The 21164-nt window shown below is 46.0% G+C and overlaps 1 protein-coding gene across 1 annotated transcript; it reads right to left on the reverse strand.

Moving 5' to 3' along the window:
- Positions 1–660: 660 nt before the first annotated feature.
- On the reverse strand, positions 661–15626 carry LOC120630889 (calpain-2 catalytic subunit-like). Its single transcript, XM_039900223.1, has 13 exons — positions 15139–15626; positions 13902–14061; positions 9461–9572; positions 8628–8721; positions 6374–6474; positions 5645–6304; positions 3996–4200; positions 3769–3933; positions 3528–3685; positions 3067–3139; positions 2586–2988; positions 2449–2504; positions 661–2236 (listed from the first exon to the last, which is right to left on the reverse strand). The coding sequence occupies exons 2-13, from the start codon at positions 13960–13962 to the stop codon at positions 2210–2212; spliced, it is 2115 nt and encodes a 704-aa protein (XP_039756157.1). The 5' UTR covers positions 13963–14061; positions 15139–15626; the 3' UTR covers positions 661–2209.
- Positions 15627–21164: the final 5538 nt, after the last annotated feature.

The following is a 21164-nucleotide window of genomic DNA, read 5'->3' on the forward strand; positions in this document are numbered from 1 at the left end:
TAGTTAAGTCCCACTTATACTGGATCTCTATCACATTACCAGTGTTCAAATGTTCAGTGAGTGTGCTGAAATAGGGCTGAGCCCTAGAGCTGAGACCTATCGCACGGAAAGTATTTTCTTGTTTGTATAATGTCCCAGATTATTACTATCATAAGTAATAATTATTAATAAACATTGAAATATCCCCAATACACAAAACAACATTAGTAAAGGACGGATACTTAATTGTCAATAAAAATAATATAATTAGGTACATATTTATTTTTAATTTAGATTATATTAATGGCTGCGTGCGGATCATTAATTTAGTGGGGTAGGTATGTGGCTCATTTTTAATGTTCCGTACCCAAAGGGTAAAACGGGATCCTTTTTTACTAAGACTCCACTGTCAGACTGTCTGTCTGTCTGTCTGTAAGTAAATGTGATTTCGCAATTATACAAGCTGGTAATTTTAAATGCGTCTGGAAGATACTACATTGCATTAATTATATTTTTTAAAAGTGTTAATTTGGAGCTTAGATTCTCCACTCCGGTCCAATGTGGGTTGCACTCCGAGTTAATAAACTAGACAAGAGAACTGAACTTTTTGTATTCGTATGGACCACAGACACAAACTGCACGAACCATATCAGTTATCGCGTAGGCAATAAAACCATTCAATCAATATAACAACAACATTTATTTAAATAAAGGTAAATAATTGGGTAGGTACCCAGTACCTACCTTATAATATTATGCTTAGATTTAAACCCTTATCCTCAACGGTAGGTATATTTGGTACATTATTATTAGGTCTTTTTACTATCACAATTGATCATTAACTTAAATGATTCTATTGTACATCATAACTGACGAAGTTTATTCTTAAATAACTATGCCCCGCGTTTTCACCTGCTTACTCAAATTACGAACATAGCCTAGTACCTATTGCTGTCTGGTACACAGACTACAAACAAACCGGTTACTACTTGTTACAGTTTACTTTGGTTGACATTTTTAGCACCATTATGTATTCAAAAATAATATGAGTGCACATAACATTAAGATAATTTCTTAAATCAACTTACTATAAGCATGTACATAGTATACTACTTCATCATTTATTATTGCTACATAAGTCTTTTTGTATTGAACAACGATTATAATAAAATAATAAACTGACGATGAGCAACCTTCATTTGTTCCTTAACTTAAAGCAGTGTTTTTAGCTCTAAATATCCTGCACTTATTAACGGTTGTTAGAATAGGGTATTAAAATAATAATAATAATAATAAAATAGGGTATTAAAATATCACCTTTTCTCGTGTAATCTTTAAAAAATATTAGATTTATTTACAAAACTAAAAAATGTAGTATCGGTACGTTTTCTATGACTCATAAAATAAAATGAGCAATAATCACGTGATCATAATTGCTAATCTTTCTCTTACTCTCATGTTTACAGTCTTGAAACGTCATTAGACTGTTAACAATGTGGCATTACTATAGAAAGTAGAAATTAATTTAAGTACATAATGTTTTGCATGCCATCTAAGCGAATTGTTTGTTCCTTATATAGTATCTATCAACATTGTTAAACCAATCAGCAAATTGAATTGAACTGATTTAAATTGCTATTGTTAGAAAGTACTTCATTACTTAATAATCGTGCATGACAACATAGGGTTTCCCGGATTATAGGAACGCAATTCAAAAATGTTTACAACATTCCTCATATATTAAAAAATAGTTTTTAACCCTTGTTTCTCCTAAATAAAGTTTGAAAAGAGATAATCATTATTTATTTAAGGCCTTTGATATGAGTGTGCTATTTAACACTTACGACAATATCATAATGTTATTTTGTATCACATGAACAAATATATTCGTTTAATTTGACAGCTTAGTGACATACATTTGCTCAAATGACATAATCGGAAGTGTTTATGATTTGTACTGGACCCCGGTAACCCTGTCAGTTACAGTCTGTATCTTTGGCTACTGTACACACAATTTAAGCTTACACCATAGCCTTATTTATAATAACATCGAACATCGTCTAGACATTGTGAATCGGTCCACGGTCGCTACCCTCGTACAATCTCGTTAGGAAAACATAGAATACATTACGTACATACAATCTCATGAAGATAATATAAACAATAAAAGTAGCCAACAATAAATATTTAAATATTTTTTTCGGTGCGTTTCTTACAACTGGGAGTTTCCTCACGAATAGATCGTCATCAAGATCATCTGTAAGCAATGACGATTTAAAATCAAACTTTTATAAAACTTGTCTTTTCTTCTTCTTACTTAATTAGGCGACAGTTCGGTCGTCGTAATGGGATAAACTCCCAGCATAATTGCTATATATCGTTTGGGGGGAAAACCAAAAGTATACGTAACAAGGCTCATTATAAAGAATAGTATTCTTTTTAAAAATAAATACCGAAGATAACACCCACCTCTTCCAGCGACAGAGGGTTAGACTTCAGTTTCGAGTCGAGGCTGCGGTACCTCTCTGCAACAAATCGAGCATCGTATTTGAGTAATCGTCGCCAATTTTTTGGCACTACGCAGGTAAGTTCGAGGCCGCGCGTACCGTGCGCCAGGTGCAGCCGCGCCAGCGCCAGCGCGCACGCGTCGGCCGACAGCGCGGCGCCGCGCGCGTGCCGCAGCACCAGGCACTCCAGCACCTTGTTGGACGCGCTCACGCCGCACGCCCACAGCAGCGCGCGCAGCGAGTACGCGCTCACGCGGCCGCAGCGCGCGCCCGCCAGCGCCGCGCGCCACAGCGCCAGGCGCGCCAGCAGCGGCGCCAGGTCTTGCGCGCGCACGCGGCCGCGCACGCCCGGGTCGCGCAGCGCCACCAGCGCGCCGCACAGCTCGCGCGACGCGCCGCCCAGCGCGCGCCCGCCCCGCCGCAGCCGCGCGCGCAGCGCCGCCGCGTCCAGCTCCGCCGCGCCGTCCGCCACCACGCGCGCGATGGCCGCGCTCACGGCGCCCTGCGACACGCATCGCCCGGTTGGTTCCGTGGACGCTACGCTGTTCCACCGCTTTTTTCCACGCGGACCGCTTCGTACCGGCAGCGACCGCCCCTCTTCCGCGAACTCGCCGGCGATGTCTCGAATGATGGCGTTGTCGTCGTTCACCTCCCTGTGGATATATTTGTTTACATTTTTCAATTATTTCATATGCGACCGTATCAAAACGAGACCGAAATGTTTTTTGAATGTCTTAAATGTTGTTCATTAGTTGTTTTTTTAATATTGTTTCTAAGGTGACTGCGCCATTACTGTTGCGGTTGTCAGCGACTGTTTGTACTGTTACGAAACACGTGTTCTAAATATAAAAATACTAGAATATACAACTAGAACATAGTTATCGATTTATGTCATCAGTTATGTCACCTAGAACTAACTTTACGATGTAGAATTCAGGTGTCAAAATACAAATCCCACCACCACCTTTAGTTAAGTAAAATAACTAGGATGAGCTAAATGATGCAAAATCTGTGTAATCCAATTTCGCTGTTGGCGCTCACCACACGTCGGTGTGTTCGTCGGTGAGGATACGCAGCAGGAAGGCGGCCTCCACGTGCGCGCGGTGCGCGTGCGGCACCACCAGGTACTGCCCCGCCGGCAGCGTGAAGAACGTCACCACCTCGCGCGCGCGCGACGAGTGCGTCACGTCCAGCGCGCGCTGCAACGACACGGGCTCAGTGGTCGCCGGCGCGCGCGGGCCGGCGGCGGCGGCGGACGCGCCGGCGGCGGCGGCGGACGCACCAGCGGCGGCAGCGCGGCGCGGCGCGGCGCGGCGCCCGGCGGCAGCTCGTACACGGCGAACCCGATGCCCAGCAGGCGCGCGCGCGCGGCCGCGTCGGCGCCCACGCCGTACTGCTGCGTCACCGAGATCACCACGTGGCACTTGCCGCCCTCCGCGCTCGGCACCTGCGCACACAGACCCGTCAGCGCGCGCCCGGCCGCGCGGACTCGCGAGCGGCGGGCCTCGCCTGCAGGTGGAAGTGCGGGTTGGCGTGCGCGGTGGGCGCGCCCGGCGGCCCGCCGGCGGTCACGCCGCGCCGCCAGTGCCGCCGCGCCAGCACGGCGCGCCAGGGCCGCTTGTCGTGCAGCGCGGGCTCGACCAGCCAGTCGTCGGGTCCCACGTGCACCAGCTCCAGCCGCCCGAACGCACTCGCGAAGTCCGCGAACGACATCCTGCAACACGCCGGCACGGTCACGCCGCCGCCTTCCGCCGAGTGCGCTCGAGAGAACTCTCTTAAAGCATACGGCTATGGATGGAGTACATATACAAATATTTGTGCAATAAGCACGCCTCATAAGCGATGCGTTGAGGTGATGCTCTACTCCCGCTATATGAAAGTCAAGGACTTTTCGAAACTAAAAATGACTGTATTTTTCCCACATTGCACTTGTAGGATAATATTATCATATATATATCAAGAAAAAACATTCGTTTAAACGTATTCGAAAATGTTTTCTGTAAGTTATTGCAGATTGAAAGTTATGCTTTGAAAAGATAAAGCACTACAAATTTGTTCCACAAATAAAAGAAGTTATGTTAAGTTATGTAATATTAATTCTAGCTACTTTTCCAGACTGCGGCACTATAAGTTATTAACTCTATCTGATCGTAGAAAACTATTGGACCTTTGTTTTTTATATAGACTTTTTAATAATGCCCTAGATTGAACTACTTTATAAAGTTTCTGTCAGAATCCCAAGGCCGTTCAGTCGTGTAAAAAATTATATGCCTTTTAAAGCTGCCGTCTCGAAAACAAATCTGAGGGTCTCAGCACCTATTAATAGGTTGTTAACTTTGTATAACAGCATTAATAAAGTGCTTGACATAGACATAATAGGGGATAGTCTTCCTTTATTTAAAAAAAAACTAAAGGACCACTTCCTATCGCAATACTGTGGTACTGTTTAAACTTAGTTATTATTTTATTTTCCTTTACTCTTTTTTGTGTTAGTTTAGCTAGTTTTGTTCTATAGTGTATATTGTCAACATTTTTAATATTATTTTATATATAATTTAGGTATTTGTTTTTTTAATTTATTCTAAATGTATGTTTTTGTTCGCGGTGCTAGATTCGTCAAGCTTATGTCACAGCCTGATGGAACTTACAGCTTATAAGTATTCTCATGTCTCTCTTAATCGTTTTTTCTCTTTCTAACTGACAATATAGTTTATATTTTCGTTGTGGCAGTCTTTAAGTGGGTCTACAATATACCATTTATGTTTCTTCATTTTTTGTTTAGTTTTTAAGAGTTGTTGTTGTAACCTGTTGTTGTGTGTAATAAATAAATAAAATTACTAAAATATTTGAGGACGTCCGGATGTCTGTCCGAATGGATCTGGCATTCTCACGACGTTAAAAATTAACGTATCGTAGTTTTTTTTTTTTTTCTAAAAAACTTCATAATTGCAGCGCGCTGTTTGCTATTTAAAATTTCTGGGTAATTCGTTTTTGTTTAATTACAATTAATAAAAAAAAGTATAAAAATTTTGATTCCTTAGTCCTTAGTGTGAATTTTTCGAAAAAAGATGACTCGCTCCAGCGCCCGCATGTGGTGAAAAGTTTGAGGTTTTTTTTTTGTGAAAAATGAGAGTATCCGGTGTGCGGGAGGCACTCGCCAGAAGTGTCCGGGCAGCTCCGCGCGGCGCCGCAGCAGCTCGCGCGCGGGCGCGGGCAGCGCGCGCCACTGCTCGGCGCCGCGCGCCCACGCGCCCGCCCACTCGCCGCGCCCCGCCGGCGCGCGCAGGCGCACCAGCGCGCCGCCCGCCGCGCCGCGCACGCGCGCCAGCCCCGTGACGCAGTAGGCCTGCGCGCGCAGCCCCGCGCCCGCGCCGCGCCACGCCACCAGCAGCGAGCAGCGCGGCACGGCGGCCTGCAGCACGGCCAGCAGCGCGGCGCGCGGCTGGCGCGGCGGCGCGAAGCTCTGCAGCACGCCGCCCGACAGCGCCTGCAGCGCGCGCGCCGCGCCGCCGCCGCGCAGGCGCGCGTAGCCGCCGTGCAGCTTGGCGTACGCCTTCTCCAGCAGCGGCAGCGTGAAGTCGTCGGGCAGCGCGCCGCGGCTGGCCAGCAGGCGGGCGCCGCGCGCGGGCAGGCGGTCGTCCACGGCCACCTCGCGCCACTCGCCGAACACCCAGAAGCGGAACCGGAAGCGGCCCGTGTAGCCCGTGCGGAAGCTGTGCGGCGGCGCCGCGCGCTCCAGCAGGCGGGGCGTGAGCGCCAGCGCGGCGGCCGCGCAGCACAGCGCCTCGTCGCCCGCCTCGCCCACCGCCACGCGCCACCTGCGGGTCGGGCGTCAGTCGGGCGTCGGTCGGGCGTCGGTCGGGCGCCGTGCGAGCGCGCGCACTCACCGGGCCGCGAACTGCTCGTCCGAGTCGGGCTCGAGTCGGTCGACGGGCAGCGCGGCGTCCAGCGCGGCGTCGCCCAGGAAGCGAGGCCGCGCACACAGCTCCTGCGAGCACACCCCGCTCCACAATGACTACTGCTATAATGTACATTTAAAGGCTACAAAGCGATAACTATGTATATAGTATATGTTTTGGATATAGTAACTGAAACCAAACAGCGGAAAGGACAAGGGCAGTTTTTAGTCATCATGTGTATTATACGAATCGGGGAAAAAAATACACTTAACTGGCAAGCATATAATATTAAGATCGAGACACACGACGCATGTTCTAAAGTTGTCATGTTTAATCTGTGCCCCACGCCAAAGACTAGAAATACAATGTCGGGATGATCGTAGCTGATGCCCTGATATATTATGGGTTGCAGCACCTACACGGGGGAATTGGGGCGATCGCTAAAGCTCGCCAGGACGAGAGGTCCCCGGGCCCGACGACATCGGGGGAAGAGAGGACGTCGATCTAAGAGTTCCTCGTGCGAGACACATCTCGAATCTCGATTGGAACTCACTGGACTTAGGGGCGGGTCGCGTAACGACCACGCATCGCATGTGTCGCGACGTGTCGGCATCGGAGCCACGCAACGGCGCAATCCGTATTCGGGAGTCGCGGCACTGTCAGAATAAACGATGAGGAGCGTCGGTTCACGGGGCATACCTACCGCACCTTGTGATGACAGAGTTATGACTACTTCACAAGAATTCAACGAATGATAAAGAAGACGTTCCAGGCTAGACTCTGAAGCGATTGCTGTACTTACATGATACATCTGCGCCATAACTAAAAATACTTTTGAACGGAATATTTTGTAAGGTTTAGAAAGTGGCATCAGTCTAGGTAATATTGGAGTAGCGGGAATCATCGCATGTTCAATACCTGCGATCATCTAAAAGGAAGGTTAGCACTATTTTTAGACTCGCCAATTTATTTTCGTTTAGAGAATTATGTAGGTACCTACGTAAACATTCAATTCGAATTAGATAGATAGATAAGTGTTACGTTTAAGGACAGATTATAAAAATCAATAAAGTATTTACTTTAAAAAGATGACCTTTAAAATTACAAAAATGCTTCATAATTGTTTTGACCACCTTTCTATACTGCCTTTGTCGTCTACGTCTAAGTCGGTCGGCGGTGCCGCGGGCTCGTTGATGTCTTTATGGCGTGAGCGGCGCACGCGATATTTCTATTCGTCGCCACACATTAAGATGCCGCAAAAAATAAACACGTCGTGCGAGTGGCAAGCAGCCAGATTGAGGGCAAGCATGATGCAGGTGTGATGATAACACTTAGACTTATCCGTAGTCCACCACAAAAAGTTAAAGAAATCGCCGGGAAGAAAATAAATATAAAAAAGTAAGACACGCTACGACTGTCAGCTACACGATTAGTTCTTTACGTGCCCTTTGCTGCACTTAAATTGACGCTTTCCATTTATTAAAAGTTAAAATCATCCAAGAATTGAATAAGTTACGTTGAACTACATTTATTCAGCATCAACTACGGGTCGCAGCGTAATGCTACAGAACACGCATCTTTCCTCAATAAATGATTTGAAGGCAAAGAATAGATATATAGGGCATCAGCCTATCATAGAGCCCAGACCTTCGCCCGAGGAGGGCAGAGTTTTATAAGAGATTTATAAGGAGAGCTGGGATCCGCCGCGGTGCGCTACCACCTCTAACTGGCGATTGTTATCAGGGGTTAGTTAAGATGCTCGCCGAAGAAAGCCTAAGTCGGGCACGAGTCGACGCACACATTCGGACCATCAACAATTCGTTAAAGCGGAGTGATTCGACACGTTTCGTGCATACATTGTTAAGGCTGAATTAGGTACATTTACTTATGTATTTATCAACACAAGTAAATGTACCTAAGTATCTAGTATTGACGCGTCTCGAGCTTGTTTGCGCAGATGCACGCGCGGTGACACGCGCTCACGTTTTCTAAAATTACTTGCATACACTTATGGTTTCCAACTGTAATTCCTGCCCCTTCGTTGCCCTGCGGAAGCAGTAAGTCAGCCGACAATCACTAACGCGTGTCGCGGCGATGTTATCCATTCCATGCAAATTGTTCTGCTGCCGCCGAGTGGGGGGGAATTGGGGGAAACGTAAGGTCTCACTCTGTTCCGGAGGTGGCGAGCACATTTCACACTCGGCACGCCTCCCGTAGGAGCGTGCGCAACGCGAGGACTCACGTGCGGGCGCAGCCAGGTGGTGCGCTGCGCCAGGCGCCGGTCGGCCAGGCTGGCGGCGGCGGCGGGGAAGGCGGCGTCCTCCCACAGCGCCGCGCTGCGGACACACGGGGCGCGCTCATTCTTGCACTTGGCAGCAGTGGCAATATACCATTCCATGTAAATATCCCCTCAATGTGACCTGGCTCAATGTTAGGTATATTGAGCGTGGAGGAGTTTATATATCCGAAACATGGTCGCTTCCTCTCAGTCTGACCGCGCGGATGGCAATTGTTCGTTCAGAGTAGGCTGCGCTTTGTTATCAAGGGAATGTATAATGCAGGCGGGCGGCATCGGCAGAAACGAGCATCCGAATTAAAAGCAGTGCAACCGCCGCAGCACAAGCGTTGGTGGGCCAGCACTAGTGGCACCGGCCGGTCTGACGATGCCTAGAGAGCCGTAAAGAGAGCGGGAGTCCGCGCAGACGACTCAATGAGGAGCCGATCACACTTGTTTATCAATGGGAAAGTGCACGATGTTGGACCACTGCACCGATCTTGATGAAGTATCATACGTTACGTATATATAGCTTACCTCCGATTTTTGCGATGCAAGATACTTTCTTGCGGGATTTAAATTAATGCCTTTCTTATTTATATAACACACGGCTTCACTTCTTAACCAATCCAGGCGAAATTTTACAAAGATATCTTGCATCCTATAGAAGGCCAATTTAAATTCTGGAACTCAATCGATTGCCACGAGCCGGTTAGTTAGAAATCCCAAAACAACCGCGGACGAAAACTTAAGTACGCTTCTATTGGAGGCATGTTCGTGGATGTTCGTGTCCAGCTTACCGGCCGACAGAGGAGCGCTGGTCGTCGCCCGCTGGCCCGGCGCCCGGCGTACCTGCGCCCGGCGGCCCGGCGCCCGGCGTACCAGCGCCCGGCGGCCCGGCGCCCACGCCATCTGCAACATACTGCTGTCACCATTCGCCGCCGTAAGGCCGCAGGCGACGGAGCTTAGACGCTCTGCAATGTGGGTGAACTCTATCTCATAAGTAAGTAGGTAAGTATATCTTTAATTGGGACTGATGGCTACATGCACGGAAATATCTCGAGGCTATGAGATATTTCCGTGCATGTAGCCATGTGAGTTTCGATAATTTTGACGAAGACGTTTGATTATAAGTGCGACGAGCGCCATTCATACGTATTGCTATCCATACATCTGCCGATTCAATGACGCACTGTAAAGAAATGATCAAGGGCATCGCTGATAGAGTGTCGCTGAGCGAGTTTATTGCTGAAAGTTCGTCGCTCAGCGAAAACAAAACTAGTAAAGCGAGTCAACGCCGGCAGTGTGAACAGTCAGAGAGCAACTTGTAATATATGCATCTCTTTCACGGAAGATGGAATGTACATTCATTGTGCGTTTCTTGAGAGAGAAAATCATTTATTCAGGCTAAAAATAATGGATACAATAATTACATGAATGTCCTAACCTCTGCGGAAGGAAAACCTGTGTTACAGAGGTCCTTCCAGTTGTTACAAAGGGTGCCAAATCGCCGATAGTTAGTCGTTTTCTCACCGGCGGTCGGCCTTAATCTGATCTGGTACGGCAAATTTCTGCGCAAGCCAAGCGACCGATAAAGCGATAAACAGCGTTTTCGTGCAGTCGCAAGACTTTTAATGCTGTGACTATAAACGATTGTCATCGGGAGCGCATGGCCTCTGAAGCACTGCGTTCGGGCGCAGGGTGACCCGTCGCTCGAGCAGCGCAGAACGAACGCGTCGCGCATTTCGTACGCACGGCATCAGTATTCTGAAGAGCGAGTCGGAAAACTTGCACTTAGTCAAGGGCGCGCGCCCTGCTGAAATCTACGCTGCGCTTTTCGAACATAGCGTGTATAAGGTACATTTATGTATTGCCTACCTAGAGACCTACTTTTTGCATACCTACCTAATATGTTTTCACGCCACACACATAACAATGCCTTATTACATAGCCTAATATTGACGGTCAGGTACGCAATACATCCTATGGTCTAGGGGTTTTTATGATTTGAATAAGGAACACGCATGGCGTTTCTGAATAAAAACTGTTAATTCTAATATTGCTATTCGCTAAAACGTATGATGGCGTCTCTGTCATTCACCAGAGCCTGTGAAGCGCGAACCATAGAGTATAAATTGTAAACATTAGCGGATGCTCCGGCATCATAATGACAAGAGGAGGTGAAGAAAAAATTACCGATTTCTTTATGTATATCTATAAGCTTGATAGGTATACTTTTTTGTACGCGCAACAGCGTCGCCGGCGCGGAAGTCGCGAGTTGGCTGCTCGAACAAATTGCACGATGCGTGCAATCGCTTCCGGCGCGATTCATTGCTTATATGTGAGGCGCTACTGCGTACGCGGCGCCGGACGTGCAAATATGACCATGCGACCGACCAACTGTTCCAACATTTATGTATCTAGTATACAGGTCAATGTTATTAAACAAAGCAACTATTTTTATTACGTTGTTTAAAATAGTCGGTCTAAGCAATAAAATCCTATTTCCAGCTTTGTAACCTAATGTTTTATTAAACTATGTATTTTGTTCCATGTATTAAAAATAAACCCAAAATGCGTACAGCTTTGAAACGAATTGCTGGACTTCATAGATTATTGATGTTTTTGTGAAGTTCAAGGTAGAGCAGCATTCAAGTGAAAAATAGTGAACCCACACAAACAAGTTGTCAGCGGCCTCGACTCGCACGAGGCGGGCGCGGGAACCAGGTCGCAATGCACCTTCCCGTCAACTCTATTTTCTCTTAGGTACTTGTCTCATTATGTAAACAATCTTATTTCTTTCTATAAAAGCAGGTAGTTTTTATATATATTTTGAAAAAGCAATAAAGAACGTAGCTTTTTATTTCATTAGACTTACTTCAAATATATGGGTTTGTCGTAAGGAAAAAACAGAGTATTGGTATCCATAGCATACTTCAGATAAAAAGTGGTGGCGCCGCGCCGGCTCGGGGCACCGTTAATATACAACGTGTAAATGAAAACCGAAATAATACTACAAAGGCTTTAGACGTACATTATGTACTATCCCTGAGACTTATCTGTGAAACCGAAAACCTAGTAGTTTTTGAGTAAACCACTGTGATAGTTTTTACTTAATGAAACAGATACAGCCTTAACATCACATGCGAAATAAAATCATGTGACTCCTGTCACATTATTAATTTATTAGGTACGCGTCGCGTATTGTAGGTACTATGCACGTGTCGGTCTTTTATGTAAAACAGGGTTGTCACAAATAAACATTTAGAATGTTTTGAATTAGTTTGTGTGGGAAAATAAATATTTTGCTTTATATTGCTTTATTTGATTTAATATTTTTACAGGATGATTGCTTATGAAATACAAGAAGAATCGAAATAGCATTGTGTGAGAGGTTTGTTGCTGTCCGCTGAGACCAGAACTCTGTAGGAAGTACAGTACAGTGTGTTTTTGACTCATGTTTTCAGCTTGAAGTCTTATACTTTGGAATATGAATGATAACACTTATTGTAGGTACACTACAAAAATTACAGAAAACAGAAAGACAATCGCAACACCGCATATAAAATTTTGCGAAATCGCCCTTGCTCCGAAATTATGATGATGCGATTTGCATTTGCGCGAGTGGAGAACGCGCGAGGTATTTCAATTTAGATGCTTATCTGCAAGTTATGAGTTATTAATTCAAATAAGGCGAAATTAGTGTACAGAATGGTAGGAGAAAAAGAATGGCACACCGTGAAGTCGCGTCGACTGACAGTGGGCCGGAGGAGGTTAGCGTCACAAAATTAAGAACATGACTAATATTGAAGCACCAATAACAACAAGATTAACAGACTGAGTAGGAGACAGGCAAGATAAGCCATAGCGGCCATAACAGGACACTTCGGCACAGGGTCCACGCTGCTCAAAATGGGCATAATTGATGACCCTACATGTAGGGCCTGCAACGAGGACGTTGAGTCCATGGCGCATTTACTTTGTGAATGCGACGGATTGGCTAGAAAGCGGTTGGACCTCTTGGGAGTGGCCTATCCACAACCAAAAAGCTTCAATCAAACTCTTAGAGTGGATATTTGAAGCTATTTAGGGTGAGGGGATACAAGGACGGGGCGAGCACAAAAGATCCTGGAGGGTCGAAGTTCATCCGCTGAAGCGGGCCTTATTACAAGATAGATAGATAGAAGAGTGGTGCGGCCAACATGTAACAGCACAGGTAACGCTTTTATTTCGGTTGGGATTTATAAATATTTTAGTCAGTTGGACCTGGATATTTTTTTTATAAAGTCGGAATGTGGCCTAAGTGATTTGAAGAATAGCTTCAATGGTAACGGTCCCTGTCGTTGTGACTAGCTCGCATAATGCTTGTGCAGGAAGTAGCCTTTTGCGCCGATTGGGCCCGGCCCGCGTGGGGGGCCGCTGGACGACAACGTGTAACAGAATTACGAAATTATCCTATAAAAAAATTAAATCGAAAGAAGCGTATTAATTTTTTCATACAAACTAATTTAAAACAGGCTAAGTGTTTACTTATGACAACCCTATTGAAGATAAAATACCGACACGCGCATAGTACCTACGCTAAGCGACGCGTACCTACCTAAGTGACAGGAGTCACATGTTTTTAATTTTCGCATGTGATGTTGAGGCAGTGCTTTACCCAAAAACTATTAGGTTTTCGGTTTCACAGATAATTCTCAGAGACAGTACATAATGCACCTCTCAAGCCTCTGAAGTTTTATTTTGGTTTTCATTCACACGTTGTTACAGAAAAATATTTCCCTCTTCCTCTCCAACTGGGTGATCAGCTCAGAAGTATTGCGGATCGATAGTGAAGATATTGTGTAGGTATAAGTAATAAATATTGCGAGTAGGTATATACAGGATAAGCTTGAAACCTTGGCAATACTTTCAAACTAGGATTTAGGACTGGGTTAAGGTTCGGTAAACTAATCCGTACCTACTTATTCATATTATGACATGTCATAGAAGTTTTAGCAAGTTTGGTAGGTATTTATGAACACTCAAGGCCACTAGCTCAATGCAATCGACGCGTAAGTTCATTAGCCTATTCATGGTATACATACCGTATACCTACATAGCTTTGGTTATGAATTTTGCAGTGGTGCCCACACGTTATGTAATTTAGTGTGGGAATGACATCAAAAATTTAAAATTAAACATGGCATGAAAATATTGCCAAGGGTGTTGGGCCCGCACTGGTCCGCGGGCGGCCCTCACTGCTGTTTCCGTTGTGCTTGTGCGGCGCGGGCTGGCCGCGCGCGCGCATGAACTTCCTCATGGCAGCATGGCGCCGCTGGCTCGGCGCGGAGCGGCAGTGGGCCCCGTTGTCCGATGAGCGAAGTGGTTCGAACAATGACAAGTAGCAGAGAACTGCTCACTGTAAAATTTTAGCGAAAAAAAGAAGTTTTTTATCTTACCCTATAATCCCGACTTATTTAATCGACGTACTCACCTACCTACTTATTCCATTAGGAACTAAGTCTATACACCCACACATAAATAAACAACTTACGCTAGGTAGGTAGGTATATGCACATACGCCTAGTATGCGTTTAATATATCTGGCTTAGCCCTAACAAGTTAGCGCGTTATCATAGACTTCATAACTGAGGTATCACCAGGTGAAATGAAAGGCTTCGGAAGTGGTCAATAGTCTCTCTTTGGCACAGGCAGAGCTGGCGCACCCGCCGCCTGGCACGCCGAGTGCCCGGGAAACCCTGCCACTGGCTCAAATGATAACTTTCATGGCATTTAAGAATATTTGAGACAAAAACAAATGGTTCAAATAATTGTAATTAATGAAGTGCAATGGATCTATCGGTAAGTACCTACCTACGTTCATAATATGAGAAACAGGCACGTAGAATATTATAATAATTACTAGAATATACCTACCTAGGTAGCATAACTTTGTTCTTAGGCTTAGGTTTGTTTTACTTTAGGTACAAGGGGGTTTCAAAGATTTTAGATCGTATAAAGATTTCTGTGAGGAGGAATCAAAGGTTTTACGTCTGGTCACCTTCAGTTATTCGGTAAAAATATTTTTTTTTTATAATAAAAATTTCCTAGTAAATAATTCTGATATTATAGTGATATTTTAAAAGCTAACATACAACTGTAGGGACAGTTATGACCTAGGTCCTAGACCTTCGTAAATGCTAATGGTTGATTATAGATTATGTACTTTATGCATAAGGAATAAGTAGGTAGGTAGGTAACGCGGCTCCATAAAGATCACAATGGAGCGTCGCGCAAAGTAGGTATTCGAGCAATTCATCGTAATTTGATTTCATCACCGTGTGCTTGTGTAGTGTCGTGTAGCGTCGCGGGGAAACAAAGATGTCAGTGATACCGCGACATTGCTATTGATATTAGGAGCTCTCGGAACCAGGCCACGTGCCGAGGCCGCTCCACACTCGCATGTGAACCATGAGTGTAGAACCGTTTCACATACCTACTTATACTTTGTGTGCTTCCCGAGGTTTGTCGGGTTTTTGTTCCACGACAAAAGAAAGGCTACAGCGCGAACTATTTGCGAGTTAGGAAGTGAAGCTTCCAGTTGCAATTTTTACTGTGAGGTAGCACGGGATTAGTTACATCTTATTTTGCATTCATCAACGTGAGGAAAAAAGCCATTCACTGCCTCCTCGATTAAAAGGTATAAGAATTGGTACTGATAATTTCTAATCAAAAATAGTTTTTCGAAGCAGTCGGAGATTGCTTCTCGAGTCCTGCGCGCATGGAAAGGCCGATGTTGCCACTGAATTCCGATCCCGAAGGGTTTGCGCGGCCGCGTGCTAGCACTAGTCGGGATCACTGCCACTCTCGTTTCGCCGCGCGCCGCCTTACCGTTGCGGCAACGGTACTGCCGACACCGTTCCACTCTGCGCAGCGGGGCGTGACGTCACTCGCGTGTCCCAACGCGTGCAGCGCGCGCGCGTCGCCAGCCGGCACTGGCGCGGCGCCGGTGCCCAGCACGCATCGGTATCGCACGCTCATTACTTGCACAGCGCGTGGTCGATGCCGCTGTAACCCGCCAACCCGCAATAGAGCAGTGTGGTGGCTCAATATGGTTATCTCCTCCTAGAGGAGGCTGACCCCAGCACGGCTAAAATATATCTTCTCTCACAGCTTCAGCAACTCGCCGGACATTGGCGCACAGTAGAAATAATATCCAAGTAATACAGGGACGTGCAACCATGAACGGGGTTGACTTCTCCTCCTCTCTGTCGCTCGGGCACGATCGTTGCATCCCCATGCTCGTGCACCCGGACTGCAGGGGTGGAGCGACGTGGACGCAATAGTCTAGTCGACAAGTTGAAAATGGTACAAAATAGAGATACTGCTCTTAATATTATGTGCGATAGCTCATGGGATCCGGAATGACGCCTAGAAAAATGTGCCAAAAGCGTAATATAAAAAAATTCAAAAGTTATAAACAATTGAAGATAAAAAAAATCGCATTTAGTTTTTTGCGAATATTTCTTAAACTATTAATATTTTAGAAATTTCAAATAAATAACTCCCAACTCCCTGAACTCGTATCTCCATTATTTATAATTTTAGTTTAACGCTGAAAATAGGTCTGCGCGCTACATTTTTAGATTGCGCGCGCGGCGTCAAAAGAATATTTTTTTTTTATTTCAAAAAATTATGGTGTATTCTGAACCCTATAAATAATTTTACTCCCGTTGGAAATTTTACTTCAAGTAAATTTTTCAACAAGTAAACAATTGTTAACTAACAAAATTTTCTTGAACTTCCGTCTTAATTGTAAGTAAAAAAAATAATATGATGATTAAGAAAAAAGAAGACTACAATGCGAGTGATGGCGCAGCCGTTGCGAGTGGGGTAAGGAGTAACATAGAAGTCAGCGTTATATTGTAATTTATTTATTTATCTACAATAACATACGACAATTGTATTGGAGAGTATCATTGTCCTCGACATTTACTATCACTACGACCAGTGAGATGCTCCTACCTCTAGCGTAGCACGAAGACGCTTAATGCAAATGTCCACGGGTCCATCGCTTCACAATATTTGAGTCGATGTGCTGTCAGTCTTCCAAAAGTGTCCTGATAAAATAAGTAGTCACGCACGTATTGGGAGACTATTTTCGTTACCTACTTTGCTAGCCCAAAAACCAAGTTCGCCAACAGATTTTGTACTAAAACTACTCCAGGAACTACAAATTAGAATATTCAGAAGCACAATATTATAGTGTAAACCAAACTACCGACAAACCGGCATATGCAGTTCACAAGTTTACATAAATTATTATTCTAAATGAAAGAAAAACTTAAGAATGAAAAAATCAGGCAAAACTTTTTAAATAACTTCTCAGAAAATAAGTGACCATGTTTTGCTACTTTTCCACCATATGAAAGTATCGTAGACCGCTCCCTAGATTTTGGTGGAAATGGGTTTTCACTGGTGATTCGTGCCTCGCTTATTATTCCCGGTTGATTGAAATCTACCATTGCTCTGCTTTCCAAGTTAAACTGGACATTTTAAATTATTAATAGGAAACCACGAAGGGAATATATTAACTAAATATTAATTACGGAAAATGGCACAACGATTTTCTTTTCACGCGCCAAGGTAAACCGACATACAGCCAGCATCGTTCGCAGCATGCAGCCTATATTAAAAACATTAAGTGGAATATTTTTGTACTTAAAATATATCTCATTATGAATTGTGAATGATTTCGTATAAAATTAAACGTTAATTTATCACAATGTATTTGATCTAAAAAAAATGCGTACTATTTTTAGACACATAAAAGCTCTGTTGGTATTAAAAAAAATCTTTATTACCCGCATAAATTAAAATGGTAGATCTTCATACATAATGTATAACTTGCAGTGAGGTACAAACTTAATTTAATCAGGACATCTTAAATAAAACACAAGTAAACAATTAATATCTTGGTTTATGAGTCTTTTATCGATGTAACGCACAGCTTTTCACACACTTGCCGAAGTGCGGAAGACGTCACTTTGGCGGTATTACGAGTCTATGTGGGAACGCAAGTTATCACCATTCCTTCTAAACATAAATTTACCGACTACGTTTGAACCACTTTCTGTTCACTTGCACATAGGCCTCGTTGCCTTGGCAGCGATCCGCACGCTCGTCGGCTCGCTTTGCAAGCCGCACTTAGCCTGCTCTAAACAACAACAACAACAGTGCGCTAATTTGTCGAAAAGCGCGCACGAGGATTGCGCTCTGCAGTGCGCGCGCCTCTAGAGGGAACAGCATCTCGCCGGCAACAATACAATCATCTTGTAATAATCACATGCAATAAGTATAACGAATAAGGCGCCGCCGCCGCGCCACGAACACCACTTAACAACCAAAATTATACTCTTACATTACCACCGGGCAGTAATGGAACGAGCTTCTCGGCGCGAATAGTGCCTTAACCACAACATCTCTTTACAACACTCTCTAAAGGCCGAGGTCATTTCGACGACTTTTTTGGTAATTTTACTCCCGTGAATTCTGAACCGATTTTCCGAACCGTTGGTCCTGCTTTAACTATATGACGGTCAGAGATAGAGGAGAGAATTCTCAACAAATAGCAGCAAATCGCTCTAAAAAAATAAATAAAAGTTGCCTCATCTCATTTCCGCGGAAGACGGCGTAGTTCGATTGCGAACCTCCTCCGTTAGCTATAACAACGAAATAACACAAATATTCAAAGATCTCTACGATTCCCGCAACGACGCAGGCTGAGTGAGACGGCGGGCCGGCTCGGCAGCGCCGCGCGACCAGAGTAGAGAAGAGTTCTTACGGAGCAGTCGCCCGACACCCTAATGGCCCATCGACGTACAACTATTGAAAAACGGTTCTTATACGAAAAAGTGTCTCTACTTAACCTATACATATAAAGAACTATTTAATCTGAAACGTGTACCGTTGCACTACAGCTGATTATGGCTCGCAACAATTTATTTCATAGATACCTACAGACTGAATATGATTCACTGTCCTTGCTCACTTTAGTTTAGATGTCTTTACGCGTTTCCGGCATGCAGGACCTCCGCCGTTTGGGACGTGCGCCCAGTCGGCCGGCCGGATGCAGACTGGCGCGTGCGGTGCGTACAGCGGCTCCGCGAGTCGGTGTCCGCGCCACTACCGGGAGGTGCTCGACTCCCGCCGCCCCGCGACCCCGCCTCGGCTGTACTGCTGCCGGCCCGCGGGGTGCGGAGGCCGAACAGCACTAGTATTATTTACACATTCGTAGTGTATGTAATATAGGGTTGTTCGCCCCGCGTGGCGTGCGCGTGGCGTGCGCGTGGCGTGCGCGTGGCGTGCGCGTGGCGTGCGCGTGGCGTGCGCGACAGTCGCGCCGTTGCAGTGCCAATCCAAATGTCAATACAACACGGCGGCAACATTTTCAATGCAAATGAAAACAATCATACCGCTGTGTGGAATGTATATTATATGACGATTTATATTACCTACCCTAACTTTTCCTTAAACAAGTAAAATCTAAAATTGCACGAATTTGTTGTGAAATTGATCACACAGCTAAAGCAGCCTCAAGCCTGCGTCGACTAGAGGCGGCTCGCTCCGAGGCGAGTGTCATGTTTCGGTTTTGTTTAGAACACTTGAACGTTTAACTTCGTCAGTAACTGCGTCACGACGTCACAATAGTTTCTTACACATTTGCACAAATGGTTTATTACGGGCTGTACCTATTGTGTCGCAATATTTGGAGCATGTAATCGTGAGTCCTGAGCGTGGTGTGCGTGCTTTTACTAAATGATGCTGAACAGAAGTCTTCAAATAGCGTGTAGTAACTTATGACGCTTGCTCGCCCGCACGCGTCAGTCAGTGCCCGGGTGCGCGTCGTGGGCGAGTCGGCGGCGGGCCGGGCAGTCGGGCCGCAGCGCCTCGTCGTCGTCGGACTCGGCGCCTCGCCGGAGCCACACGTCCTCCTCGGCCTCGTCCGCTTCGTCGGCCTCGTCAGGCTCGTCCACCTCGTCCGCCTCGCAGCACGCGTGGCGCACACCCTGCAAGTAACAGAGGCTTTATTGTTACAGTCGAATGGGAATACGTGGCTTGCTTTCAAGATGGTGTAAATCATATTTAATATCACAGCTGTCTTAATTTCATCCGGAGTCCTACAGGGGTGTCGTTATGGTTCCCTGTAGCGCGGCAGCTGGTGGCTCTCGGGCAGCAGGTGGTAGGAGCGCGAGGCGCGGCGGGGCAGCGGCCCGCAGGTGGTGCCGCACTCACCCTGTAGCGCGGCAGCTGGTGGCTCTCGGGCAGCAGGTGGTAGGAGCGCGAGGCGCGGCGGGGCAGCGGCCCGCAGGTGGTGCCGCACTCACCCTGTAGCGCGGCAGCTGGTGGCTCTCGGGCAGCAGGTGGTAGGAGCGCGAGGCGCGGCGGGGCAGCGGCCCGCAGGTGGTGCCGCACTCACCCTGTAGCGCGGCAGCTGGTGGCTCTCGGGCAGCAGGTGGTAGGAGCGCGAGGCGCGGCGGGGCAGCGGCCCGCAGGTGGTGCCGCACTCACCCTGTAGCGCGGCAGCTGGTGGCTCTCGGGCAGCAGGTGGTAGGAGCGCGAGGCGCGGCGGGGCAGCGGCCCGCAGGTGGTGCCGCACTCACCCTGTAGCGCGGCAGCTGGTGGCTCTCGGGCAGCAGGTGGTAGGAGCGCGAGGCGCAGGCGCGGCGCCAGCCGGGCAGCAGCAGCACGCAGGGCGGCGGCGCGTCGATGGTGCCGCACGAGGCCGACAGCGAGGCCTGCGCCGCGACGGCCACACGCACCACGCGGCGCGCTCGCGGCACCGTGCCCTGCAACGTGGCGGCGGTGACGTCGGGGCTCCCGGCGACCCTTCCGAAGTATTCGATTGCATTGCGCAGGATACTTTGTTATTCGATGACGACTGCTATGGATAATATCAACACTCCTTGAACTTACTGGTACAAGTGAGCTATGAGAGGTCGACTTCAAACCTGGTTTTATGGCGGTGTGAAGTGTAAAAGGAAAGTAAACTTGGAACACTGAAAATACAACATTTTATATAATGTTCACCATTTTCATGTAGATAGGTGTGCGTTTAACTAGGTTATACTAAAACCACCTTGTGTGTAATTTTTGATAGTCCAGTGTAACCGATGAGTTAAAAAGGGTTTCTACTTTTTATAATATACAAATCTACATGGTTTTAATAGTAGATGATTTGCTTAAAAGCTGTAATTTATTTGTAATTTATAAACTTTAGCCTACATATTTTCGAAAACATTACTACCGACCACAAATAAACATAGTCATAGCGTAGCTGAATTAAGACTGTTTTTGAGAGTCTATCATGAAAATTACTGTTCTCGTTTTAAACTTTAACAAACTTTACTCTCTAAAATAACCTGTATTATATACTTTATTACTTTATTTATTTTATTTATTTATTTATTTATTTATTTAAGGGACAATCAACAGGTTACAACAACAACTCTTAAAAACTAA

Source organism: Pararge aegeria, chromosome 17 (genome assembly GCF_905163445.1).
Source record: "Pararge aegeria chromosome 17, ilParAegt1.1, whole genome shotgun sequence".
Lineage (NCBI taxonomy): Eukaryota > Metazoa > Arthropoda > Insecta > Lepidoptera > Nymphalidae > Pararge > Pararge aegeria.